General features: G+C 39.4%; 3 protein-coding genes and 1 long non-coding RNA gene across 5 annotated transcripts; all 4 read left to right on the top strand.

The window, feature by feature from the left end:
- Nucleotides 1–814: 814 nt before the first annotated feature.
- Nucleotides 815–10,107, top strand: LOC121786405. Of its 2 annotated transcripts, XR_006047153.1 has the most exons (7): nucleotides 815–989; nucleotides 1,312–1,453; nucleotides 1,549–1,595; nucleotides 1,860–1,940; nucleotides 2,175–2,211; nucleotides 9,714–9,774; nucleotides 9,931–10,107. It is a non-coding gene; the product is annotated as an uncharacterized LOC121786405 (long non-coding RNA). The 2 variants fall into 2 exon arrangements; XR_006047152.1 differs by lacking the exons at nucleotides 9,714–9,774; nucleotides 9,931–10,107 and having other exon boundaries at nucleotides 817–989; nucleotides 2,175–2,450.
- Nucleotides 10,108–11,464: 1,357 nt separating this feature from the next.
- LOC121785837 (DNA topoisomerase 6 subunit A-like) lies at nucleotides 11,465–13,066 on the top strand. Its single transcript, XM_042184299.1, has one exon. The coding sequence runs from the start codon at nucleotides 11,563–11,565 to the stop codon at nucleotides 12,826–12,828; it is 1,266 nt and encodes a 421-aa protein (XP_042040233.1). The 5' UTR covers nucleotides 11,465–11,562; the 3' UTR covers nucleotides 12,829–13,066.
- A 1,919-nt stretch (nucleotides 13,067–14,985) lies between these two features.
- LOC121786307 (zinc finger CCCH domain-containing protein 11-like) lies at nucleotides 14,986–19,298 on the top strand. The gene is made up of 8 exons (XM_042184915.1): nucleotides 14,986–15,347; nucleotides 15,466–15,550; nucleotides 15,747–15,887; nucleotides 15,972–16,069; nucleotides 17,249–17,437; nucleotides 17,538–17,668; nucleotides 17,758–17,857; nucleotides 18,838–19,298. The coding sequence occupies exons 1-8, from the start codon at nucleotides 15,177–15,179 to the stop codon at nucleotides 19,030–19,032; spliced, it is 1,110 nt and encodes a 369-aa protein (XP_042040849.1). The 5' UTR covers nucleotides 14,986–15,176; the 3' UTR covers nucleotides 19,033–19,298.
- A 1,352-nt stretch (nucleotides 19,299–20,650) lies between these two features.
- Nucleotides 20,651–23,193, top strand: LOC121786306 (60S ribosomal protein L4-like). The gene is made up of 2 exons (XM_042184914.1): nucleotides 20,651–21,821; nucleotides 22,928–23,193. Exons 1-2 carry the CDS (start codon nucleotides 20,718–20,720, stop codon nucleotides 23,039–23,041), a joined length of 1,218 nt encoding a protein of 405 aa, XP_042040848.1. The 5' UTR covers nucleotides 20,651–20,717; the 3' UTR covers nucleotides 23,042–23,193.
- Nucleotides 23,194–27,723: the final 4,530 nt, after the last annotated feature.

The following is a 27,723-nucleotide window of genomic DNA, read 5'->3' as shown; positions in this document are numbered from 1 at the left end:
TATTGCTTTTCTAACATTATTTAATCAGTACTACCATTTTATAATGTAAATTATGATGAGTTGGATATAAGTCATGATGAAGTGAGTCAGTCATTGATCATTGAGAAAAATCTATATTGTGTGTCGTTTCATGCACCCTTGTCTGATAACCTGAAATAATTTTTGCTTTTAGAGTTAGTTATTTTTCCGTTTTATAATTCGAATGGAAGATTTTCATATAATTATCAAGTTGGAAGTTGATATTTGAGTTATGTCTGGTTGTTAATTCTATTACCTCTCTCTCATGTCTAATATTATACTCCTACTTAGTTCATCTTTCCATTTTCGGATGTTAGCATTGGTATCCCCTTTGATTGAGAAGTTCAAGGTCTCCTCAAAAATTAGAAGAAACAAAACGCAATATACTAATAATAATAATAACAACAAATTTTAAATATATATGCGAAAATGAAGTTGTCCAAGTATCCGCAACCGCAACGGCAGCAATATAAAAAATTAAAAATCATATATCCTGATTCTTTATAAATATCATTACAAAAATGTCACGTGTCAGCTGAGGTTATTTACCCATGGCTGCTTCTCTTGGCACAACCACCGCGCGCACGACGTCGCCGCCGCATCTTGTAAACATGGGCGCGGATCCAAATAGAGGTGACTAGGGGCTAAAGCCCGTAATGAATTTATTTTTTAAATATTCTTTTATTATTTATTTTAAAATTTATTGAAATTTAATATAAATTATTGTATAACCTCCCTTACAAATGATGCAAATTTTCCAAAAGTTTACATTGAAATAAAAATTAGAAATCTCATCTCATATCAATGTTTATTTCTGCGTCCGTCCTTACTTCTAAAGCCTTTACGCCACAGTAACAACGTTCTCACGAATCCGTCGCGCCGTGAATTCCCTCTCCTTCGCGCCAAATTAGCCTCCCACTGCTCGCACCAACGGTGCTGTATCAGTCCCTCCGCCGTCTCCAATTCTACAGGTAAGCTTCAACCCCAAATCATAGCTCGACGCTTCCATTTTGTTATCAATTGGCCCGTGCAGTATTCGATTTTAGGAATTTGGAGCTTGGTTAGAATTTCGCTATAGCAGACGTCGAATATTCACTACGTTGAATAGGAAGTAGGAATCAATCGATTGAATGTGTGCTTTATCATCAATCATAGAAGTATTTACCTAAATTAGGTCTATCTCTGTAGAAAGTATGTCACCGAGAGCGGTTCAGTTGAGGAATAAGGATTTGAGCCAATTTATCTCAAAGTTGAACTGAAATTGTGGTGGTTGTGAATGATAATGAAAAGCAGGTTCTGAGACTTCGGCTGTGAGTGATGGTACCACCGACTTGCTGGAAAGCGTGATAGTCTACGACTTGAATGGAAATGGAATCCCCATTTCTGACTTGTGGAAAGATAGGAAGGCTGTGGTAGCATTTGCTCGTCATTTCGGGTGATTATTGTGAATCTTTGTGCTCCGATGTTCTGCTATTAAGCCTATATATATCTTGCATACACGAGTTAATTTTTATTATTTGGCTGTTGCAGATGTGGTTCTCTGTCGAACAAGGGCAGCCTACCTTGCTTCTGGAAAGGTGAATTGCGTCATGACTGACTTGTTGATTCCCTGCTTGCTTGTATTGTAGTATTCTTTAGTACCTCAAGCCCTTTTCAGAAACTATCATGGAACTATTTGTAGGAGTCACTGTTTAATATACTTACTTTCTTCATCATCAATTTATTTCCCCTAATCCTTCATTTCAAGTTGTCGTGATTCATTCAGTTAGACTGAGAGCATTCTGAATCTCTGATATAGTTGAGACATTTAGGACTGAGTGTCACCTTCTTCATTTTGGCAGAATTTTGTGCTTGTTTGACAGGATACCATGGATGCTGCTGGTGTGGCGCTTGTTATAATTGGGCCTGGCAGTGTTGATCAGGTATGTATCCTTTCTTGGATCTCTCCTTACATGCATATACGAAAAAAGGCTGCTAGCGTTCCCACTTCAGATCCTATTCAGCAAGCCCATTTCGAAATTTTTTATGAATTCTCTTTGAACACTATTTTGCCTCCCGGTGTCTTTTGACGTCTTGTTTTCCTAGGAGAGTTTGTTGGTTGGCTTAAATAGTGAAAATACTACTGTTGGATTACTGATTAGTACCATTGGTGGCAGGCAAAAGTTTTCTCAGAGCAAACAAAGTTCAAAGGAGGTGTGTTTCTTAATTTATCTTACATTGGAACTGTGCTATAGGAAAAAGAAGTTAAATACACAAATTAGTATGATTGCTATTTTGGGGAAGTCCCTATGTTTATTAACAGAGTTAATTTGCTATCAATGTATTATACTGGTAGGTATTTGCACTTGTGGCAAACCTCCTGCATTGGCTCTTATAACCTTAACCATATAAATAAACGGTATGAAAATACACCATACACTTGTTTAGTATTAGTATTTTCTATCAATATATTATAAACTTGAGTGAACTACAAAAATGGTCCCCGGACTATGAGTTTATCTCGCCCATAGTCTCTGGACTTTAAAAATATCGCCAGACATCCTGGGTTTATCTCGAAATTGGTCCTTTTGCCATTTTTTGATACCAAAATACCCTTTTGAGGGTTTGGGCAGTTTGGTCTTTTTACACTTTTAACATTTTAAATCTGAGTGATGTATTAAATCTGATATTATTTCAAAATTATCATTCTTCTTCCATTTTGTCATCCTTCACTTTGTTTCTTTATTTCAATATTATATTTAATTTTATAAAATTAAATTTTAAATTTAGATTTTTAAATATCAATAACTTTTTATTAATTAAAATTATCAATTCATGGACCCTATAAATATTGATTAAAACTATTAATTTTTGTTATTTAATATAATATTCAGTTGAATCGAAGAAGTACAGAAAAATAATCATGATGGAAAGTAAGACGTATTCTACTTAGCCTTCGTTCGGTTGTTATAATTGCTTGTGATTATATATTATGAAGTTGACTAAAAATTTGATACTACAAAAAATTTTATATAGGAGTATTTTGTTTAAATTTTCTAGTTAACTTTGGTTGTTTTCAATAAATAAACAAAAATTATATTAGTCTTACATTACATGCATATTTATTTCAGAATAATCGTGTTATATGATCTATTTATGATTAAAACTATTAAATATTGATTAAAACTAAGTTGGCGTCGGCATACCTTATTGATTAAATATTAGACACTATCAAATATTGATTAAAACTATTAATTTTTGTTATTTAATAATTTTAATAATTAATAAAAATTTATTAATATTTAAAAATCTAAATTTAATTTTATAAAATTAAATTTAATATTGAAATAAAGAAACAAAGTGAAGAATGACAAAAGGGAAGAAGAATGATAATTTTGAAATAATACCAGATTTAATACATCTTTGAAATAATATCAGATTTAAAATGTTAAAGTGTAAAAGGACGAAATTGCCCAAACCCTCAAAAGGGTATTTTGGTATCAAAAAAGGCAAAAGGACCAATTTCGAGATAAACCCTTAGTCCCGGGATGTCTGACGATATTTTTAAAGTCCAGAGACTATGGGCGAGATAAACCCATAGTCCAGGGACCATTTTTGTAGTTCACTCTATAAACTTAGGAGCATTTTAAAATACTGTCCAGCATATTAAAGATAAATGATGATTGCACTGTCTTGCGAATTCCTTGTTTAGTATATGCTTCGATTTAATTATGTTGGAGTATAATCTCACAATCACCGTTGGATGCAGCAAGCTAAAATCAATGTCATTCTCAACAGCTGCAGATTTGTTAGAGGTTGAGCTCGTTCAAGATTTTATTGAGCTCGGCATTTTATTGAGCTCGGCGTTTTATTGAGCTCGGCGTTTTATTGAGCTCGACATTTTATTGAGCTCGGCATTTTATTGAGCTCGGCGTTTTATTGAGCTCGGCATTTTACTGAGCTCGGCATCATGCAGCACTTCGGCATGTTGATGCAAACCAAGAAACGGGAAGTAGCCGTTGGAACAGTTATAACTGGTTTAACTAACATCTCAAGAGAGCCGTTGGAGGATGAAGGGACTGATATAAAGCAGACGAAGGCTGCATCTGAAAAAGTTAATCAGCTACTTCGATATTCAAGAAAAGAGTCTCCAAACTATCACTTGATTAGTTCTTGGTTTAGAATTAGATTAGAGGTGTTGAGTTCTTGGAGAGAGTTCTTGAGTAATTGTAAATCTCTGCATATTTCTCAATATACTGAATCATATTGCCTTTGGCCGTGGACGTAGATCTTACGATCGAACCACGTAAAACTCTAGTGTTCTTTCTTTTTCGCATGGTTGTTGTCATCATCGATCTTTTGCATACTTTCATAACAAGTGGCGCCGTCTGTGGGAAACGCAATCGGAGTTGATATCGATGGCGACGACGAGGTTCGAAGCGGAGAAATTCTCGGGGAAGAATGACTTTGGTCTGTGGCAGATCAAGATGAAGGCTCTGTTGATCCAGCAAGGGCTCGATGAAGCAATCGAGCCAATTGATCCGAAGGGGAAAGAAAAAGAAGATCTCGATGAGAAGAGCGTGAGGAAGAAGGCTGAGATTGCCAAGAAAGCCCATAGCGCCATTATTCTCAATCTCACGGACAAGGTGTTACGCGAGGTTGCGAAGGAAACCACAGCGCATGGGGTATGGACGAAGCTCGAAGCGCTGTACATGACCAAGTCGCTTGCTAATCGCCTATACATGAAGCAGCGCCTCTTTTCATACAAGATTCTTGAAGACCGACCCTTCGCAGAGCAGATTGATGATTTCAGCAAGAATCTGGATGATTTGGAGAATGTAGATGGCCCCATGAAGAATGAAGACAAGGCCATCTTGCTCTTGAATGCTCTTCCCAAAACATTCCAGCATCTTAAAGATGCAATGCTGTTTGGCCGGAATGCAGAATCTGGCATCACATATGAAGAAGTTCAGTGTGCTCTTCGATCAAAGGAGCTGGAAAAGAACTCTTCGACGACAAATGAAGGAAGTGGCAGTCAAGCCTTGAATGTAAAGGCTTTCAAAGGCAAGAAAAAGAAATTCAATCAGAATCAAAAGCCTAAGTATCAGAAGCAAAATGAGGAGAAGCGAAGCTGTCATTACTGCAAGAAACCTGGGCATCTCAAAAGGGATTGCTACTCGTGGAAAAGGAAGCAAAACGAAGAGAAGGCTACCCAAAATCAGGCTGATCTTGCAGAAGACACAAATCCACCCCAGATCATGAATGTGGTGAGTGGTGGGATAGAGAGTTCTTGGATAATGGACTCCGGGTGCAGCTTCCATATTTGTTCCAACAAAGCTTGGTTTGAAAACCTTTCTGAGGCAACCGGGTCAGTAATGTTGGGGAATGATCAGATGTGCTACATCAAAGGCATTGGAGATATCAGATTGAGAGCTCATGATGGATCAACAAAACTGCTTACTCAAGTCAGGTACATTCCTGAGATTAAGAGGAATTTGATTTCACTTGACATGCTTGAATCTAGAGGTTTCAGGTTTTCTTCTGAGAAAGGCTATATGAATGTCTCACTTAATGGAAAAATCTTGCTGATTGCTGAGAGAAGAAACAGTTTATACTATCTAGTAGCAGAAACTGTTGTTGCTTCAGTGAATCTTGCAGAGGACTCTGATATGAGTCTGTGGCACAAGAGGCTCGGCCATCTTGGAGAAAGTGGGATGAGAGAACTGATCCAGAAAGGGGTCATTCCGGCTGGAAGTGATCAGAGGTTCAAGGAATGTGAACACTGTGCTCTGGGAAAGAGCAAGAAGCTACCATACAAGGCTGGTAAACACACCTCCAAATTACCTCTTGACTATGCGCATTGTGATTTATGGGGTCCAGCTCAGCCTGCTTCTATGGGAGGAGGCAGGTATTTCATGTCGATAATAGATGATTATAGCAGAAAAGTCTGGATATACATCCTAAAGCAGAAGTCACAAGCATTTGAAAAATTCAGAGAATGGTGCACAGAGATGAAGCTGAAGAAATCCACCACTCTCAAGTGCTTGAGGACTGATAACGGGCTGGAGTTCTTATCTGAAGATTTTGAGTCTTTCTGCAAATCAAATGGGATACAAAGGCATAGGACAGTCCCGGCTAATCCGCAACAAAACGGAGTTGCTGAAAGAATGAACCGAACACTCCTCGATAGAGTCAGATGCATGCTTTTATCATCAGGCTTGCCAAAGATGTTCTGGGGGGAGGCAGTGTGTACTGCTGCAGTGCTAATTAACAGTTCTCCATCATCAGCTATAGGAAATGAAATCCCAGATGTCAGATGGTATGGTGGAGATAGAGAGTGCAATCAGTTCAAGGTGTTCGGTTGTAGAGCATATGCCCACTGCAAGCAGGGAAAGCTTGATGCAAGGGCTCAGAAATGTGTGATGGTTGGGTACCAACATGGAGTAAAAGGGTACAGGTTGTGGTGCACTGAAGAGGGGAACAAGAAGATAATTGTGAGCCGAGATGTGGTCTTCCATGAGCATCATATGCCATTCTTGAAGACTGAGGATCAGATGGGTGAAAGAGTATCTATTGATCAAGAAGTTCAGCATGGCCAGCCACCACCTAGTGATCCAGATGATCAGAATGGAGGTGGAGCTTCAAGTTCCCATAAAGCTTCAAGTCCACAGCAACCCCAGCAACGAGATCAGATTGATGATGATCAGAGATCACATATTATAGCCAGGGACAGAAACAGAAGAGAGATCAGAAAGCCAGCCAGGTTCAGTGATTATGAGATGAGTTTTTTTGCTCTCTGTGTTGCTGAGGTATTGGAGTGCTTAGAGCCATCCACCTATGCTGAAGCTATGTCGAGTAAGGAAAAGGAGAAATGGCTTGCAGCTATGAGAGAAGAGATCCAGTCACTACTCAAAAACCATACTTGGATTTTGGTGAAGAATCCAGGGACCCAAAAGCTTATTAGCTGCAAATGGATCTTCAAGATGAAGATTGAAGTTGGTGAAGTTGAGAGTGTCAGATTTAAGGCACGGCTTGTTGCTAGAGGATTCACTCAAGAAGAGGGGATTGATTATAATGATGTGTTCTCTCCGGTTGTAAAACACAGTTCCATCAGGATATTGCTTGCTCTTGTTGCAAAGTATGATTGGGAGTTACACCAACTCGATGTCAAGACAGCCTTCTTGCATGGTGAACTTGAAGAAACAATATATATGCATCAACCCGAGGGGTTCATGGAGGCTGGGAATGAAGACAAAGTGTGTTTGCTCAAGAGAAGTTTGTATGGATTGAAGCAAAGTAGTAGGCAGTGGTATCTCAAGTTTGATGAGCATATGATGAGTATTGGTTTCAGAAAATCGCAGTATGATAGCTGTGTTTACATCAGAGAAAGGAATGGTGTACCAATTGCTTTTCTACTTTTGTATGTTGATGATATGCTTGTGGCAGGAGCAGATCTGGGAGTGATTGAGAGAATCAAGGCTGAACTGGAATCCAAGTTTGAAATGAAGGATCTTGGAAATGCAAGGAGAATCCTTGGCATGGATATACTGAGGGATAGGCCAAAGAGAGAGCTCAGGTTGTTGCAGAGGAATTACATCCAGAGAGCTTTGAAGAAATTTCAGGCTGATGACTTCAAACCTGTCTCTACACCATTGGCTGCTCACTTTAAGTTGAGCATGGATCAGAAACCAAAGAATGACTCAGAGAGGAAAGAGCTGAGCAAGATACCTTATGCAAACATCATAGGAAGCATAATGTACACAATGCTATGCACAAGACCAGATTTGGCTCAGGCTATAAGTGTTACTAGCCGATTTATGTCAGACCATGGGAGAGAGCATTGGATAGCATTGAAGTGGTTGCTCAGATACTTGAAGGGTGCTTCAGATTATGGTCTGTTGTACAAGGCAGATTGTAAGGATCAAGGTGGAGCACTGGTGGGGTTTTGCGATTCTGATTATGCATCAAATAGAGATAATAGGAGATCTCAAACTGGATATGTGTTCACCCTAAATGGCACTGCTATAAGCTGGAAATCTGGATTACAACATGTGGTTGCTTTATCTACTACGGAAGCTGAGTACATGGCAATGACAGAGGCTGTGAAAGAAGCAATATGGCTGAAGGGAATCCTAGAAGATTTTGGGGAGAAGCAAGACACAGTGGAGATAAACTGTGACAGCAGCAGCGCCTTATGCCTTGCCAAACACCAAGTGTTTCACGAAAGAAGTAAGCACATAGATGTGCGGATGCACTTCATAAGGGATGAAATACAGAGAGGTGAAGTCAAGATGGTGAAAATATCTACTGAGCATAATGCGGCTGATATGTTGACAAAGCCGTTGCCAGCCATGAAGTTTAAATACTGCTTGGGGCTGGTGGGACTTGTGGAGTGATGAGTTTGAGGTTTTGTCAGAGGATTATGATTCATTGTTGATTCTGAGATTAAGGTGGAGTTTGTTGGAGTATAATCTCACAATCACCGTTGGATGCAGCAAGCTAAAATCAATGTCATTCTCAACAGCTGCAGATTTGTTAGAGGTTGAGCTCGTTCAAGATTTTATTGAGCTCGGCATTTTATTGAGCTCGGCGTTTTATTGAGCTCGGCGTTTTATTGAGCTCGACATTTTATTGAGCTCGGCATTTTATTGAGCTCGGCGTTTTATTGAGCTCGGCATTTTACTGAGCTCGGCATCATGCAGCACTTCGGCATGTTGATGCAAACCAAGAAACGGGAAGTAGCCGTTGGAACAGTTATAACTGGTTTGTTAACTAACATCTCAAGAGAGCCGTTGGAGGATGAAGGGACTGATATAAAGCAGACGAAGGCTGCATCTGAAAAAGTTAATCAGCTACTTCGATATTCAAGAAAAGAGTCTCCAAACTATCACTTGATTAGTTCTTGGTTTAGAATTAGATTAGAGGTGTTGAGTTCTTGGAGAGAGTTCTTGAGTAATTGTAAATCTCTGCATATTTCTCAATATACTGAATCATATTGCCTTTGGCCGTGGACGTAGATCTTACGATCGAACCACGTAAAACTCTAGTGTTCTTTCTTTTTCGCATGGTTGTTGTCATCATCGATCTTTTGCATACTTTCATAACAAATTATTCTAGGAATACACCATACTCTTGTTTATTATAGATTGTACTTTGTAATGTAAAAAATCAGATTCACATTTAATATCTTTGATCTGTTTAGTCCACCAATAAGATTTCAGAATGTAGATTACTATTTTGCAAAACATGTCATTCTATTTTCCTTGACTCTATTAGAATATTTGTGCGTAAAATATGTTTGTCTTTTCGTTACAGAGGTATATGCAGACCCTAGCCAAGCATCATATGATGCACTGAAATAATGCATGAATTGTACTCTAGAACTTTGACAGTGTCTCTTAATTGTAAAGTTTTACCAAAACAAAAGGGCGACAAGTTTAGCAAGAAAGTGATTGCTCTGATCACTTTGTCCGATAAACTGTAGATGTATTGAGGCTGTGTATTTTCTTGGTGGGAAGTTATACAAGTGACTGCCATTAATTCTTCTTTTGATTTGTATTTTTAATTTCTGTTTCTTAAACAATCCCTCTATGTGATTGTGAAATGATTTCTGAGTGGAAGTTAGTCTAAAAACTATTTTCATTATTAATCTTATAGAAATTTCATTTGAGGTTCTGTTCTTGGAAATTTTGAATTATTTGTTGTTTATTTTGTAGGAGGCAAGGTGGAATCATCGTTGCAGGCCCCGGCAAACATAACATCTCATATATCCACAAGGTTAACCCCTATCTACGAAATTTGTAACTGAAAATGAAACTTTCCATGACTCGGAATTTGATTTTAAAGCATTTGAATCTTCGCTATCGACTGTTTCTACGCAAACTACACCCTCGACCAGTCACTTATGCTATGCAGAATGTTGGGTTTACGCAGGACAAAGAAGCAGGCGATGACCCGGAGATACAAGAGATCTTGAAGGCCTGCTGTGTTCAAGACAACTGAGAAGCATGGTACTTCTGTAGTAAAAAGTATATCTGTATATACACACATCTGAAGTTAAAATACAAATACATCTATTGTTGTCTCACTTGTCTATATTATGTTGTTGAAGCCTGTTCTTTTATTAATAGAAGATCAATGTGGTTCCTCATTCAATTAATCCGACTGACTCTGGCTCTGCCTCTGGCTCTGGCTCTGGCTCGTGGTTAGAGCATCCACAATGGCTTTCGCCCAGCCATAGCTCAGTCACAAACTCCTCCTGCCACATCATCAGCACTAAAAATCCTCCTGCCACATCATCAGGACAAACAAATAGCTCAGCAATAGCTTAGCCACATCACTCCTAATTATATAAAACAAATAATTGACAATCACACAAAATACGGAATTAAATTTATAGCACAGATACGGGAAAATTCAATAATAATATTAAAATTTAAAAAAATTACATTAATTTTTAAAAAAAACTCCTCTTCCACATACGAATTACGGAATTACATAATTAAAAATTACAATCACGCAAATACGGAATTAAATTTACGACACAGATACGAGAAAATACAATAATTTTATTTAAATTAAAAAAGTAAATTATATAAAAAAAATTACATAATTAAAAAAAATCGGCTAGCCGATTCCGAGCCCGCAATGGCGGCTAGCGGATTGCCTAGCGCCCGCGAATCGGCTAGCCTAAATTGTCGCAATGGAGGCTAGCGGATCGGCTAGCGCCCGCGATCGGCTAGCCTATCCGCTAGTCTCCATTGTGGATGCTCTTAGCACGATCCAATGGGTCATCTTTACTAGGCCTGGAAAACAGTATGGTTGGACTATATATTTCGTAGACTCAAGAAAATTTGAATTAGTTCGATTAGTTCATTCTGATTGTGAAATGGTCTTTTTAAAATTGGAATGAACTTTTTTTCCTTTTGAAATGATCTGCATAGCTAAAATATGTAAATCGTTTGAATTTATTTTAAATGGCTACGGAATGACTTGATTATACCCCTGTAATTACCTAAAACGGCTACGAAATAACCTTAATTCTCTCAAATTGCATAACGGTGTATTAATAGAATGATTTTATTACCCCAAATTAACTAAAACGATCTAAAATGATTTTAAAGTTTTTAAAATTAGAAAATTCTAAAATAAAATATGATCCATCTATTTTTAATCCAATGATTGAGCTTTATTATCTAGTTATGTAGTATTATGATTTAATCATTCGTAAATCACTACCAAAATGATATTCAGTGAGAATAATAGAAAGAAAATAGTATGGTAAATAACTAAATAAAGAATAAAGCAAAAAGAGAAATACAGTAAAAGAGATTAAAGCAATTAATTTTATAGAAATGTATCACTTGATATTATATAAACTGACTAAGCACTTATAAAGATAGTAGTACAGGTGAGTATTTATTTGTATTGAGATTGAGATGTAAATATGAGATTCGAGATTGAAGAAAGCAATTGAAAAATTGAAGATAGTAATTGAAAAATTGAACCCTAACCCCCAAATCCCAAACCTCACTCCCCTCTCCTCTTTCCCGCCTCACTCTCACAATGGCCGACAAGAAGAAGCGCCGCCGCGCCGCCTCCTCCTCCGACTCCGAATCCGACCCCCTCCACTTCAAATCCAAGCTCAAACCCGACTCCTCCATCCTCCAAACCCTCACCGCCCTCAAATCCGCCTCCGCCTCCTCCTCCTCCTCCCGCCCCGCCTCCCTCTCCTCCCTCAACCTCCCCACCGCCTTCCGCGAGGTCTCCGACCTCCCCCTCTCCTCCGTCCAGTCCACCATCGAGTCCCTCGCCCTCTCCCTCGCCCACTCCATCCTCGCCGGCCACGGCTTCTCCTTCTCCGTCCCCTCCCGCGCCTCCGCCAACCAGCTCTACGTCCCCGAGCTCGACCGCATCGTCCTCAAGGACAAATCCTCCTCCCGACCCTTCGCCTCCGTCGCCTCCGTCCGCAAAACCACCATCACCGCCCGCATCCTCCAGCTCATCCACCAATTGAGCCTCAAAAACATCCACGTCACCAAGCGCGACCTGTTCTACACCGACGTCAAGCTCTTCCAGGACCAATCGCAGTCCGATTCGATCCTCGACGACGTCTCATGCATCCTCGGCTGCACCAGATCTAGCCTCAACGTCGTCGCATCGGAGAAAGGCGTCGTTGTAGGCCGATTAATCTTCAGCGACAACGGCGATATGATCGATTGCACCAAAATGGGGATGGGAGGTAAAGCCATTCCCCCAAACATAGATCGCGTCGCCGATATGCAGAGCGATGCTCTCTTCATCCTCCTTGTAGAAAAAGACGCCGCATACATGCGATTAGCTGAAGATCGATTCTACAATCGATTCCCCTGCATAATCGTCACGGCGAAAGGGCAGCCCGATGTCGCAACTCGCCTCTTCTTAAGAAAGATGAAGAATGAGCTGAAGCTGCCGGTTCTCGCCCTAGTCGACAGCGATCCATACGGATTGAAGATCTTATCGGTTTACGGCTGCGGATCGAAGAATATGTCGTATGATAGTGCGAATTTGACGACGCCGGATATCAAGTGGCTGGGGGTGAGGCCTAGCGATTTGGATAAGTACAAGATTCCGGAGCAGTGCAGGCTGCCGATGACGGAGACGGATATCAAGACGGGGAAGGATTTGCTGGAGGAGGATTTCGTGAAGAAGAATCCGGGGTGGGTGGAGGAGCTGAATTTGATGGTGAAGTCGAAGCAGAAGGCCGAGATTCAGGCGCTGAGCTCGTTCGGGTTTCAGTATCTTACGGAGGTGTATCTGCCGTTGAAGCTGCAGCAGAAGGATTGGCTCTGAGCTCTTCCTCTCTTGAGGTGCAGGTGAGTTTTTTATGGTGCTTGTAGTGGAAAGGGAATGTGTTGTGTGTTTGTGTTATTGGAAATGGAATGCAAATCTTGAATTGGGTGGAAATTCTAGTTTTTGAAGTGTTGGTATGCAAATTCTTGGGGAATTCAAGAGATGAGGAGTTGGTTGTTGCTGTGTACATTTGTGATGGATACACAGATTCAGTTATTGGATTTTACTGCCAAAGTTATTTCGATGTAAACACATGAATTGACTATCCAGTTCAATACCCAGTTTAATGGAGTAAGATAAGATGTTTATCTACGTAGCCGAGCTTGAGAATTTCACTATAATTTCCGGATACAAGATACAAAGGTGAACCTATATAAATAGACAAAAATAATGAACCTTTTTTATGTTCTAAAATCACCCCTACATTGGGCACAAATGGCCATTGCATGGGTTATCCCCGGTCGGTCATTGGGCACAAATGGCCATTGCATGGGTTATCCTCGGTCGGTCATTTAGTAACAAATTCATGTCGGTCATCATTTCACTCAGTGTTTTGTCAAACACCACTAGCCCAGGTTGCATATTCACATCCAAATTTGCCGTAAATTCTGCAACTCAAATTCTTTCCTTAGAGCATTCGCAAATGCAGATGTCCAGCGTGGACACCTGACGAACTTTCCAAAAACACCTCTTGCCACGTCATAAGGACATCCCACTGCACAATGGCGGACATCCCACTGCACAATGGCGGACATCCCGACGGACATCCACAATAATAAAAATTCACAAATTCACCAAATTAAACAATTTACGGAATTAAATAATTTACGGAATTAAAATTTCAACACGAATACGGATAAATGCAACCACTTTATTTAAAACAAAAAACAAGTGGTGCGAATGAAATGAAGTTCAACTAGCCGTATTTATATAGTTTTTTTATTAAAAAATAAAAAAAACGGGACGTCCGCTCGGGGCATTTTTCGTGGCACCGCAATAGCGGACGTCCCGCGCGGACGTCGCCGGAAGGCGGCGGATATGCGGTGTACATCCGCGCCTCTCACGTTTAATGGCGGACGTCTGCCAGGAAATCCGCCGTTGCGGATGCTCTTAAACACATGAATTTTCACATTCTAATTTTTATACTTGTAGCAAGTGATAAAATGCTATAATTTGATTCCATGTAATTATGTAAGTGAACAACGGTCATATTATCGCTAGTCTGGACAGGATTTGCATTGGGATGCGATGAAGGGGGAAAATTTTTTCCAGAAACCCAGAAACATTAATATGGAGTAAGTAGTATATATTATCAATTTAATGTTTCCTCCATTTTCTCTCTAATGAATGATTCTTTCTCACGCTAATAAATTTAATTGTCAAAGCCCATGAAATTGATAATATATACTACTTACTCCAATATTATCAATTTAATGTTTCCTCCATTTTCATGGGCTTTGAATATGTCCAATAGAGCCCAAATCTCCAAAATCCGGCCCAACAACAAAATTAAGAAAGTCTAGATTGATACAAAACCGTTAAACTGTAGAACGGTAATAATGTAATTCAGAACATTCCGTAGCTTCGAGAAATCCTAAGGGTATCCAGGCGGCGCGCCGGCCGCCCCGGAGTCGACTAAGCCGCGGCGACCCATAGTGAAGGATACGGGCGCTGCGGCGTGGACAGATGGGAGGGGGCGGAGGGTCCTTCACCGACTACTCGGCGAGGACACGGCGACGGTGGCGTAGCCACGGCGATCGGCGCGGCTGATTATTGCACAGCCCGCCGGCGCGCCTATAGCCATTTTTTTTTATTAATTTGGAAATTTTAATAATTTTTATTACAAATACCCCTCCTCCACCCACATCTTCAAACCCATTTCACTCTCTATAGCAGTAGAGAAGAGGCGGCGGATTCCGACTCCGCCACCGAGTAGACGGTGGCGGTGTTTTCATTTGTTTTTTTTAAATGTTCGTTGTATAATTTTCTCGTATCCATAAATACAACGAATATTTGGTCTCACTACTTTTTTAAAATTTTAGTATTATCTCGTTTTCTAATTATTTACAGTCCGATAATTTTAATTATAATTGAATTAAAATATAAAATAAAATAAAGTTAAATGTGGAAAAAAAAAAAACCCGGTTACTGTGGAACCAAAAAAAAAGTTTTGTCCAGAGGAAGTGGTGGATAGTCTAACTCTCTAACAGAGAAATCCTCATAGTCACACCCTCATCCTCTCAGCGCCACGCGTCCCCCGCCATTTTCTCCAGATTCCGCCGCCGGCACTGATCGGAATCGCCTCAATTTCATCGGTTATCGTCGACATAATTCTCAATTGATCGGAGATGCCGCCGAAGCAGAAATCGAAAGCGGATTTGGCGAAGAAGCAGAAGATAATCGAGGACAAGACGTTTGGATTGAAGAATAAGAACAAGTCGAAGAACGTCCAGAAATACGTGCAGTCTCTCAAACAATCGGTTGAGCCCAAACCCGACGCCAGCAAACTCAACGCACAGGTCGAGCTGCGATTCGGTTTGATTATTGATCTTCTTCACTCTTGTTTGTTTCCTTTAGCTTTAGATGGTTGACGATCGCTGATTGTGTTATTTCGTTGGCGATCTTGTGATCTGACAGAAGAAGAAGGATGAGGAGAAAGCTAGAGAGAAGGAGCTGCAGGAGCTGTTCAAAGTTGCCATCAAACAACCTAAAGTTCCTGTTGGTAAGTTTACCTAATTTGTAGAATCATTCTGATCATGTTATATCTCTGAAGCTCATAAAAATTTCACAAAAAATTATTTATTAACTAATATTGAAGAATGAAGACGTTTTGCTTGATTTATAAATCTAAATTCATCTGAGAAGCTGGAGAATACTGTTTATGTTTTTTTTAAATCTCGTATGATTGTTGTTTGCAGGCGTTGATCCAAAGTCTATTGTGTGTGAGCATTTTAAGGTGGGGCAGTGTGCCAAAGGGTTTAAATGCAAGTTCTCTCATGACCTGAATGTGCAGAGAAAAGGGGAGAAGATAGATATATACAGTGACAAGCGTGATGAAGGTCTGTAATTGTACAAAAAGGTTTTAGCTTTTAAATAATTTTGATATTTTCTGTTCGGTTTTGATCTCTAACTTCTGTTAGCAGATGAAAATGGCACAATGGAGGATTGGGATCAAGAGACTCTGGAGAAGGTTGTTGCCTCCAAGAGCAACGAGTACAACAAGAATAAGCCTACTGATATAGTAAGCTCTCTTCCATTATGGTCCCTATTAAATCCCTGATGTTTATCATAAGAATATTACTTTCTGAGTATAGCTAGGTTGCATTATATATGCATATCGTATATATAGACTATGCGGCACGGATACGGATACGCGTATCAGTATCCGAAGGATACGGATACGCGGATACGGCTCTTTCCCAAACAACCCGATACGCGGATACGTTTTAACTATTTTTTTAATAAATAATAATAGTGCATAATAAATTACAAAATAGATATTCTAATGTTATTATACAAATAAAAATAATAAAATTACAAAATATTAAAAGCTAAAGTCAATTTCTTTTATGGTCGATTACACCACATCGATTTTTTGGTTATACTTATCCATATTACCAATAATATTGATCAAAATATTTATTTCTAGTTACAAAATTAGACAAAGTTAATGGAGTAATAAATTGGCCCAAAAAATGAGCCCCAAATATACTCCTTTTCCATCGTGACTACTTCTTGCCCAATTTCATTCTCCCATTTCCAATTTTCTTCAATCCCTAGTTGAGGCAATAGCGGCGCCTCCCCTTTCTTCTTCTTCTTCTTCTTCATATCCGATTAACTGTCGATTTTGTTCCCAAATCGGATTGAAGTTCGTAAATTGAAAGTTGCGAAGTTCTTCGACAGAGATGGACGTTGATTTCGAAGAGGAGAACCTCAGATCTTTGCAGATAGAGGAGGATGAAGGCCCAATACGGCCCAGCTCGCGGATACGCCGAAGGATACGTATCGAATCTGAGGTTTCCCGGCCCAATACGGCCCAGCTCGCGGATACGCCCAGGATACGTATCGACGGTGTATCCGTCGCGTATCGGTATCGGATACGTATCCGATACGCGATACGGCAACAGGGTGGCGTATCGGTGTTATATAGTATATAGATATGCATATCAAGTGCTGAGGTTAGGATATTATTTTCTTGTTCTATTTGGAAGCACTTAAGAATGTTTTGGTTTGTATTGAGTATCTGATTAATCGCGGATAGCCTCTTTTTTAAGTGAAAAAGAGGAAGTTTATCTCTTTTTGAGAAAATTTCGAGCTTGCTTTTATTCAAGAGAGACTCGGAAGCTCTATCTGCCGTGCATAAATAAGGAGCATTGGAAATACCCAGTTCTAATCACCTTCTTTCTCGTTTTCATTGCAGGTATGTAAATACTTTCTGGAAGCCGTGGAGAAGAAGCAGTATGGTTGGTTTTGGGCTTGCCCAAATGGTGGTAAAGAATGCCACTACAGACACGCCCTCCCTCCCGGATATATTTTAAAATCTCAAATGAAGGCTCTTTTGGAGGAGGAAAGTAAAAAAGTATCCATAGAGGAGGAGATAGAAAATGAGGTATTTCTACAAATGCTGATAAAATATTGGGTTTTCAATCAATTTATGTCAATTTCCAAGATGTAGTAGCGATTTTTAGAGTTTTTTATTCTCTTTTCAGCGTGCAAAAATAGCCACTACGACTCCAATGACTCCGGAGTTATTCATGCAATGGAAGATGAAAAAGATAGAGGCTAGAGACGCAAGCCTGGCTGCAGAGAGGGCAGACCGAGCAAAGAATGATCGCATGAGGCATGTCTTTCTAAGTGAATATTTGTTTACTATTCTCTAATAACATTGGATGCTGGGTATTAATTTAAATGAGCTGCCTTGTTTACCAGTGGCCGTGAGCTCTTCCTCCTAGATGCCAGCATATTTGTTGATGATGCTGAAGCATATGACAAGTACCAAAGGGAGGATGAATCAGATGTAGATCAAAAGGTAACCGTTCCTTGTTTCACCTTTTATGTTTAACTTTATTGCACCTCAATGTTGGTGAATTTAGTAAATGTTTGACTAGAACTACAAAGATAAAGATTAATATTTTTAGGGTCAGTTGCTGCAAAAGACACAGCCTTTACCTGTCTTTGCAATATTTGCATAAGTTTTAAACGTTGCAATTACAACACCACCTTTTAATTTTCGCAACCAGAATCTCCTCACTTTTTAGGTGACGAAAACTATGCCTTCAGTCCATTGTGTTACACGTGAAACAAACTTTGCTGCAAAAAGTGGGGATGTTGAAAATCCAAAATATTTGAAAGTGAAGTTGTAATTGCTACATTTAAGGCATGCGAAAAGAAAAGGTTTGGGTAAAGATTATTTCTGTGGCATTTATAGCCCATAATATCACCTCATATTTTCTTAATTCTAGTTATTGTTTCCTTTGAGATGGGGATTCCAATCAGTAGAATCAAGGAAAGTGAATTAAGAAAAGGTGAGCCAATATCAGTTCGCTGTAAATACCGATCCATTTCCTTGATGCAAAAGAACTAATTGTTAAACAGTATTTATGTCATCCTATAGTACTAAAGGTGAAATGGTGTAGCATCTTGCTGCTATCTAGTTACAAATTTATAGATTTATAATTTCGGTTGCATTCTTTGAGGAAACTATAGAGATAATAAACCATCATTAAACGGATGGACTTAATCTATATAGCAGAACTTGTGAAAAAGCTAATTTCTCAACGAATTTTAGAGGTTGAGAAACCTTATCATATCTAATCCTTGCCGAAGAGCATCATACTATGATGATCTCTCAAGATTATTTCTCCTATGTTCCTCGTCTTGCTATGATTGAGCAATGAGCATCATATTAAAATTGAGTTGACTTTTCAACTTCTAATATTTATTCAAATCCAAATTCCTGCTCGGTGTTAATAATATTGCAATATGCTTAGCATTGCTCACTCATTTCAGGTCAATAAGGATGCACCCACGGACAGGCCTAGTTCATCCACATCGACCATGCGGAGTGCAACTGATCATGATGACGACAACAACGGTGATGTTGATGGCGACGATGATGATCTGGACATGGATGAATTAAATGAACTGGAAGCTAGCCTTTCGAAAACATCGTTAGAAATCAAAGAACCAGCTGACAACATGTGATTCCGGGCAAGACTGTAAAGTCTACGCCCATCTTTAACTCAGCTCCTCAGCGGTCGAAGAATGCTGCTCATTTGCAGCGACCTCCACTGCTGAAAGCTGCATTGCGTGTGAGAGAGAGAGAGAAGAGAGAGATGGGAGAGATGATTTTCTTGTGCCTCACTTTGTTATAGTCTATATGTTGCTAAAAATCTCGTGTATTTTAATCTTATTGGAGGTGTTTGGTTATATACAATAAGCTGATTCCAATATAGGAGTTAATGTTAATACTCCCTCCGTCCCGTACTACTCGCACTTATTTCCTTTTTGGGCGTCCCAAGTTACTTGCACTTTTTCCATTTTTAGTAAAAATTTTCACCTACAGCCGTAATTTTTGACTTTCTTATACACTCATTCCTTAATCTCCGTGTCGAAAAAGAAAGGAGCGAGTAGCCCGGGACGGAGGGAGTATTATTGAAAGATGCTTAGGAGTTTATTGGGTGCGTTTATATTTGATGATTAAGCTTAAACAAATATAAGTAGCATAAGTTGATTCTTTTTATATATTTTGAATGAATGACGTTTTAAGCTATTTTAAGGGTCCATTTCCCCTGCCCAAGAAGGAGCATGTGCCCAAGTATGCTAGGAACATGAAACCGAGTGTTGGTGAAAAGATGACAAGTGTTCATTTGAAGGAATGTGTTAATAGGAAAGAAATAATTTCTGATATAGCTGATTCTATATCAATTATTGAATAAATATAAATGTAATAATGCAATTATCTACTCCCAATGAATGATCTAGAACCAACTAACCAACAAGATTAACAAACCAAATAAGAGATTATTTTTTTGTATAATATTCATTACTTAGTTATGTTGCCTTAATTTTGTTGATATCATGTTGTATTGTTTGAATCAAAGCTATATGATCTGTTTGCTACAATCTATCCTGTTATATTTTTTTCTATAATATTCACATTACTATTGGTTTGGTATTGTTTTGAGTTGGTTTTTGTTGGTATTAGTTTTAGCATATTGTGGAGATGTGTTTCATCTCAGGCTTGTTATCAGTTTGACATCACCTCTAGTAGGAGAGCCCCCTTTTCAAATTCTTGCATCCATCGTCTGAATTTGGTTTTGCCTGTGGTTTTGGACTCTGATTTTTTTAACTAATCATCCTCCACATGATTCCTTTTGTGTGGGATAAGGATTACTGCAATAACTTTTGTAGCTCAACTTTACTGCTTTATTCCGTAGTTAGTAAAAATGAAATGAGAGTTTTATTATTAAGAGACAACTAAAACGGAAAAATAATAGTACTCCGTCTATTTTTTATTTATAGACTATTTTTTATGCGGTGCCATTTTTATTGAATTTATCTATGTATATTGAATCATTCATGTTGATTTATAGTCTGATTTTTATTCGATGCGATTTATAGTTTTGTTTGAGTTGATGAATGAAAATAGTGAGATTTGTAGTCTATTTTGTGTTATTAGATGAATGAAATATTATACCGGAAGAGGGATGTACGTAATGAATAGACTCAATTTGCTTCAAACAATTATGAATAAGAAGGCCCAGTTAAATGGGCCAACTCAGAAAGGGCCGAAACCCTAAATAAATATAGAGATATTTTGCCATCGCTCCATTCCCAAACCTGATTTTTCACTCCACCCAAAACCCTAGACCTCAAAGCTCGACGGAATGTCAGCTGCCGCCGCCCGCCCCCTCGTCACCGTCCAGTCGCTGGAGAGCGACATGGCCACCGACGCCAACTCCGTCCCCCTCCCCGATGTCATGAGAGCAGCGATCCGACCGGATATCGTCACATTCGTCCACGGCCAGATCTCGAAGAACGCTCGCCAGCCCTACGCCGTCTCCAAGCGCGCCGGCCACCAGACCTCCGCCGAGTCGTGGGGAACTGGTCGTGCCGTCTCGCGTATCCCCCGTGTCGCCGGCGGCGGAACGCACCGAGCCGGACAGGGAGCCTTCGGGAACATGTGCCGCGGAGGGCGCATGTTCGCACCGACCAAAATCTGGCGCCGGTGGCACAGGCAGGTCAATGTGACGCAGAAGCGCCACGCTGTTGTTTCCGCGATTGCTGCCTCCGCCGTTCCGTCGCTGGTGCTCGCTCGCGGTCATAAAATTGAGGAAGTTCCGGAGTTGCCGCTGGTTGTTTCCGACGCAGCTGAGGCTGTGGAGAAAACCAGCGCTGCGCTGAAGGTTTTGAAGCAGATCGGAGCTCATCCTGATGCGATTAAGGCCAAGGACAGCCAGGCGATTAGGGCGGGAAAAGGTAAAGCACGTAACCGCAGATACGTGTCAAGGAAAGGACCGCTCGTTGTGTACGGAAATGAAGGGGCGAAGCTTGTGAAAGCTTTCAGGAACATTCCTGGAGTTGAGATTGCTCACGTTTCCCGCCTTAATCTGCTGAAGCTGGCCCCGGGAGGCCACCTCGGAAGATTTGTTATCTGGACGAAATCTGCGTTCGAGAAGCTCGATGCGATTTACGGCACATTTGACAAGGTTTCTGAGAAGAAGAATGGATATGTGTTGCCGAGGGCAAAGATGATCAACGCTGATATCGCTAGGATTATCAACTCTGATGAAGTGCAGTCGGTTGTGAAGCCGATTAAGAAGGAGGTGAAGAGGGCGCCTCTGAAGAAGAACCCTCTGAAGAATCTCCAAGTCATGCTCAAGCTGAACCCTTACGCTAAGGCTGCTAAAAGGATGGCGCTCTTGGCTGAGGCCCAAAGGGTTAAGGCCAAGCAAGATAAGCTTGATAAGAAGAGGAAGCCAATCTCTAAGGTAATTCAAATGTTCTGTTTCCATTTGTTCATTTATGTTTATCATAATATTTCATTTTACGCATGTGCTCTTGGGTTTGTTGATTTTATCAATAAATTTGGTAGCTATTTTGGAATTGTTTTGGTTTAGCATGTTTCTGTTCCTGTGTTTGACTCAATTTGGTATATGTAATGTTGATTACTAATTTCTGTTGCTTTAGGTTTCATATTTGGTGTAAGGTGTGCTGATTGTTTTTACTCTTGGTGTCTATTTGTCTTGGTTGAATAACTGCTATATTATCTGTATGCTACAATCTTTTTTGTTATATGTAGTTGGAAGAATCACCTTGAATGTAACATAACTATCTGTTTGGTATTGTTTTGGGTCTGCCTGTATTCTTTTTAGTTTTCGGCTTAGGCTTGTTATGCATTGAGTTGGAAGAATCACCTTGAATGTAACATTACAATTGGTTTGGTATTATTTCTATTTACTATATTTGTTTTAGTTATAGCAAATTATATCTGGGATCGTTAATAATGATCAGCCATTTGGAGATGTGTCTCACCTTAATCTTGCTATCAGTTTGATATCACATTGTAGGATCACTTTGAAGGAAACATTACTATTTGTTTGGTATTATTTCTGTTTACTTAATTTGTTTGTGACTTTTAGTTGTAGCAAGTTGTATCTGGATCATTATAGCAGTTGGAGTTGTGTTTCTGCTTTGGCTTCTTGTCAGTTTGGTATCACCTGCTCTATAATAGACTGGCTATGGAATATGTAATAATAACATACGGTTCCCTTTTAATAGTAAGTTGCACTCGTGTGTTTTTATTTCACCTCTCCCGTCATCTGAATTTGGTTGCTTCTGGTTTTAGATTTTGATTTCTTTGCTAAATCATCCTCCATACGGTTCCCTTTCAGTAATTTGCATAGACTTTTTTGTTTCTAATAAATGTTTATTTTGTACTTGCTTTGTTCTTGTTTGTGAGTGTATACATCTGTGATTCTGGATCTATTTGCATTTCATTGGTTCATTCTTGCTTGTATCTCAAAGCTGCGCATCCTTGATGCAATCTGCTGGAAACTTACTTGCCCGAGCTCATTTGGTTATTTGTCTCTTGCAGGAGGAAGCTTTGGCAATCAACTCAGCTAGCAAGTCATGGTATAAGACCATGATTTCAGACAGTGACTACACCGAATTTGAGAACTTCACAAAGTGGTTGGGTGCGTCTCAGTGATCGAAATCTTGATTTTCGTCTGTTATAGTCTTTATTTTAATCTTGAACTCAGTAACTGTTGTTTTTTTGGAGCTCTTGTTAGACATGGTTTTGATTGTGTGGGATAAAGATGACTACTGGAATAACTTTTCTATCTCAAGTTCATTTCTTTATTCCCTTGTTAGAAAAATTTTGGTTTAGACACTATCAAGTATTTTTACCTTATTATTGCTGTGTGATTACTATTATTGCATCCTTTCATCTTGAATTTTACTCCCTCCATCTTCCATTATCTTCCATTAAATGTTCCAATTTTTTCTTTTTTGGTATGTCTACTAATAAATGTCTCATTTTACTTTTAATATATTTTGGTAAATGGATCTTATATTTCTACTGCTGTTGAAATGAATTTTATGATTCTGTAGCTGTTTAAATATTTCAAGATGCTGTTTTATGAGAGCCTTATAATGTCTCTATTTATATTATAACGTTTCAACATAATTGTTAAGAGTAGTGATTTAGGAAAATCACTACTTAAATGCATAATTAGATTATACGAATTTAGTTCACTATAAGAGCAATTTAGTTCATTATATAATTCATTTTAATCTTCCAAATTCTATACTGATATAATAATATTCTTTAATTTTTACTCTTGGGTAAATCTTTTATATTAATTTGATATCATAATATTTCAAACTCCCTAAACTAAATCACTATTCTACCTTATTTTGGTCCCAAAACTAATACTTCAATATCTTTGAATATATTCAATAATTCGCTTTGGTGTATACAAAAAATACTACTACTACTACTTCAATCCTTACTACTACTTCAATCCTTGTCATTTTTGGATGTCCAATACTAATTAAAGACTCAATAGTGATTTTTTTTTGGCAAATAGATTTCACACCACATTAATTATTGACTAACATGTCTTTATAAAATTAATATAAAAATCAAATTCACTACATTTTCACCACTTCTCTATTTACTCTTTAGGTAAAACTGTTATGTTCATTGGAAAAAATTACTACTCCTATATTTCAAGCTCCCACCTCTCCTACACAAATTGATATGCACTTTGTCAATGTTAATTCAATTCAATTTGAGACAACAAAGTTGATTCTAAGATACATAAGGAGTACTTAAAAATAATAGTACTAACAATGTTGAATATTCTATGTGTTTCACTCTTAAGGTAATATTGTTATATTAAGAAAAAATAATAATAGTAGTCGCCCCCTCCCCTACATAAATTGATCTGCACTTTATCAATGACAATTCAATATGAGACAACAAAGTTACTTCAATCATTTCAATTTGTCCTTTATAATATCAAATTTAAATGGTAAAAATGAAAGAATAATTAAGTTAGGGGTGTTTGAAAAAAGATTAGGAATGCTGCTTTTGTTAAGGTTATTCCTCGGTATTTATATTTTATTCCACTTTACATGTGTCACCTGCTCAACCCCTCAAACCTTGGAGCCTATCTCTTCCAATCACGAATTTAATTTAAACAAAAAAATTCAATAGATAAAAATCATTATTACTCCTTTGTTCATAAAAAGAGTATGTGAAAATCGAAATTAAGATCTTTTAACCGTTTTATTTATTAGGTGACCACGAACTTTTATGTGTGAATGTGATAGGAGTATATATTTACTAGGTGACCACAAACTTTTGTGATAATCTTTCTCATAATATGTGATATATTGTACTGAAAATCCTTAATTATATAAAAATTCAATATCATGTAATATGCACTACACCATTTGGGAATTGGGATGATGTATTAAAATCAAATATGCACGATACATGTTGGTATAATTATGATTTGTATAGTATGAAGAATTTAATAAATCAATGTAATATCTGTGAGCTTTTAATTTATAGAGGACTCGATATTTTTGTAGTATCAAATATAAAGACTTATTATGTTGTTATCTTAACATAGACATATATGCATTCTAATTACTCGTACCTAACTGGGCATTTGTACTAGTATGATTTTTTATAAGAATAGTGTACTAGCTAATTAATGTCATTATTATTTTTTTGTAAAATTTGTCGAGTTTAATGAAACCTTATTCATGCATGAAATAAATACTATGTACTAAGATCCATTAAGTAGTCAAATAATTCTCCTCTACTTTTCATATGACTAGAATATTTAAACATCATTGTCAAGGAAATAAATTATGATAGAGTAACTTTATTTTATCGAAAATCAAATCAAAATACATTTAAAATCAAAAATCAAATTCTCAATTTCTTGGCCAATTTTTGTTTTGTTACCTGTCGAACTGAGCTGGAAAACTGACGTATTGATTTCATAAGCTTTGTTTTTTATTTTTCACTTTTTAAAATTAAAAAATATATAGAAAAATCAAAATAATCGGTTCAAATTATATTTCGAGTTCCAATTCTACCGTAAAATTTCGATTTAGTTTTCTAGACCAAAATCAGCCGATTGAATAATCACACACATTTATATTGACTAATTAATTAATAATTTAATTTATAGTAGTAATCATTTTTTTTTCTAATTTTACTGTTTACTTGATTTGTAGTTATTTTTATTGGTATGATTTGATTGGTCTTCACAATTTAATGATTATCAGTGCCGGGCCCACGTGTCACTCATAGCATTCACCCCAACTCTTCCCGTAAATCTAACGCGCCACCTCATAGCATCAATCTTCACCCCAAAACCGTGATCACCACGCGCCACTGTCTTGCTAATGCTCCCCCACTCTGTTTTTAAGAACGTAATTATGTAAAGCAACACGGCGGGCCGGGTCGCAAGTCGCGAGCCCCCGCCCGTCCCATGCGTTACACGGAGGAGAGTCACGGCCCAGGCCGGTCCCGGGGCCGCATTCCCGGCCTGGCGAGCGTTCCACGTCCCGGCCTGGGACGGCGTTGCACGGTGACGGGCCGCAACTGGCGAGTCCTTGCCCAGCGTTACACGCTCCTCGGGCCAGGCCGCAACCGATTTTTATGTATTTTATTTTGTGGAGCGACGATCCGCTCGCCAGCACCGGGAGTAACTACGTTGTCACCAATCCGCCCGTGCAGGGCCTTCCTCCCGACATCCGCAATTTCATGACTCGTTCAGCTGCGATGCGCCAAGAGGAACAACACACTTGCCTCCAAGCCGATCTAATCGAAGAAATTTGGACTCGCACCAACGTTTTCCAGCATTGAAGTTATGTTTTTATGTATTTTATTTTCAGTTTTAAAATTTATATGTTGTAATTTTGCAGTATTCAGTGAAATTAAATTTTCCGTGTTATAAATTTCCAGCGTTTTTTATTTTACGTTCAAAATAGGTTGGAGTTGTGAATAGTGTCATTTATTAGTTGCGGCCTGCACGGTTACAGCAGTTGGTGCCTGGGCAGCAACTGCAGAGGAATGATGACGTGGAGGAGACTTGGGGCCGAAAATGGGGACGGGGTTATTGATGCCCTTAACGCTCCGGGCCGGGCCGCAAATCGCGAGTCCTAGCCCCTCCTACGCGTTGGAGATGAGGGAGTTCCTGCCCAGGCCGGTCCCGGGGCAGCAGTTGCGGCCCGATGACGGTCCCGCGGTCTGGCTTGATTGGCGTTAATCGGGCACGAGCTTCAAATCGCGAGTCCCGGCCCGGCGCTGCATGCTCTCCGGGCCGGGCCGCAAGTCTCCAAAATTGTTTTTTATTTTTTTATTTTGTGTCTATAAATATGGAACTATTGTGCACCATTCTTACGTACATTATCCATTTCAATCCTCTTTTATTCCCTTTCTTTCGGCATCAATGGATTGGTTTAACAGCGATGAACGTCAGATGGACGAGTTCGTCAACGCGAACAATTGGTACATGCCGGCATCACCACCATCGCAGTCGACGCCTAGTCCGGGAGTCGGTAGCAACATCGACGTAACATCACCGGTCAACACCGAGAGTGAGATCAGTGAGATGGAGCCCGCTCAAGGGCGGGGCAAGGGCAAGGTCGGCGAGGATGAGGGGCCGAAAAAGTACAGTCCGCAAGAGACAATGTGGCTTGCCAGGAACTACGTCGATGTCGCCGAGGATCCTATCATCGGCAACCAGCAGTCCGCCAAGGTGTTCTGGGAGCGGATTGCTGAGAAGTATAACGCTGGGCGTCCGAAAGCATTGGGGGCGGGTCCAAGCGGATATGAGAAAGTGGAATGGAAAGTGGGTCAACGTAGTTCGGATATGGTCGAGCGGGCACAGCGAGGCGGACCTCGTCGAGAAGGCGAAGGAGGTGTTCTTCGCTGACGGGAAGAAGCACTTCAAGTACTTCGACGTTTGGAAGCTCGTCGAGAAGAATCCGAAGTACACCAGTGGTGCCGAACCGGCGGCAACAGGGGCGGTGAAGAGAACCAAAGTTTCCGCCTCCGGAAACTACTCTTCGAGAGAAGGAGGTCCGACGATCGACCTCAATGTGACGGACGACGACGTCTTCGTCTCCTCTCCTAGCATTCCAAGCCGCCCGATTGGAACAAAGGCGGCAAAGAGGAAAGCAAAGGGGAAGGCAACTGCGAGCAACTCCGCTATGGCGCCACCGCCGCCCAATCAGTCTCTGGATAAGATCTCCGACTCTATGTCGGAGATGAGTATTACCTGGCGGATGAGCCAGTTGACGGAGTTGACAGCGAGGGATACCTCGACCATGTCGAAGTTCGATCTCGAGTTGCGCCGT

Source organism: Salvia splendens, chromosome 22, assembly GCF_004379255.2.
Source record: "Salvia splendens isolate huo1 chromosome 22, SspV2, whole genome shotgun sequence".
NCBI classification, from domain to species: Eukaryota; Viridiplantae; Streptophyta; class Magnoliopsida; order Lamiales; family Lamiaceae; genus Salvia; species Salvia splendens.
The sequence above is the reverse complement of the archived record's forward strand: the minus strand, read 5'-3'. Positions and strand labels throughout refer to the sequence as shown.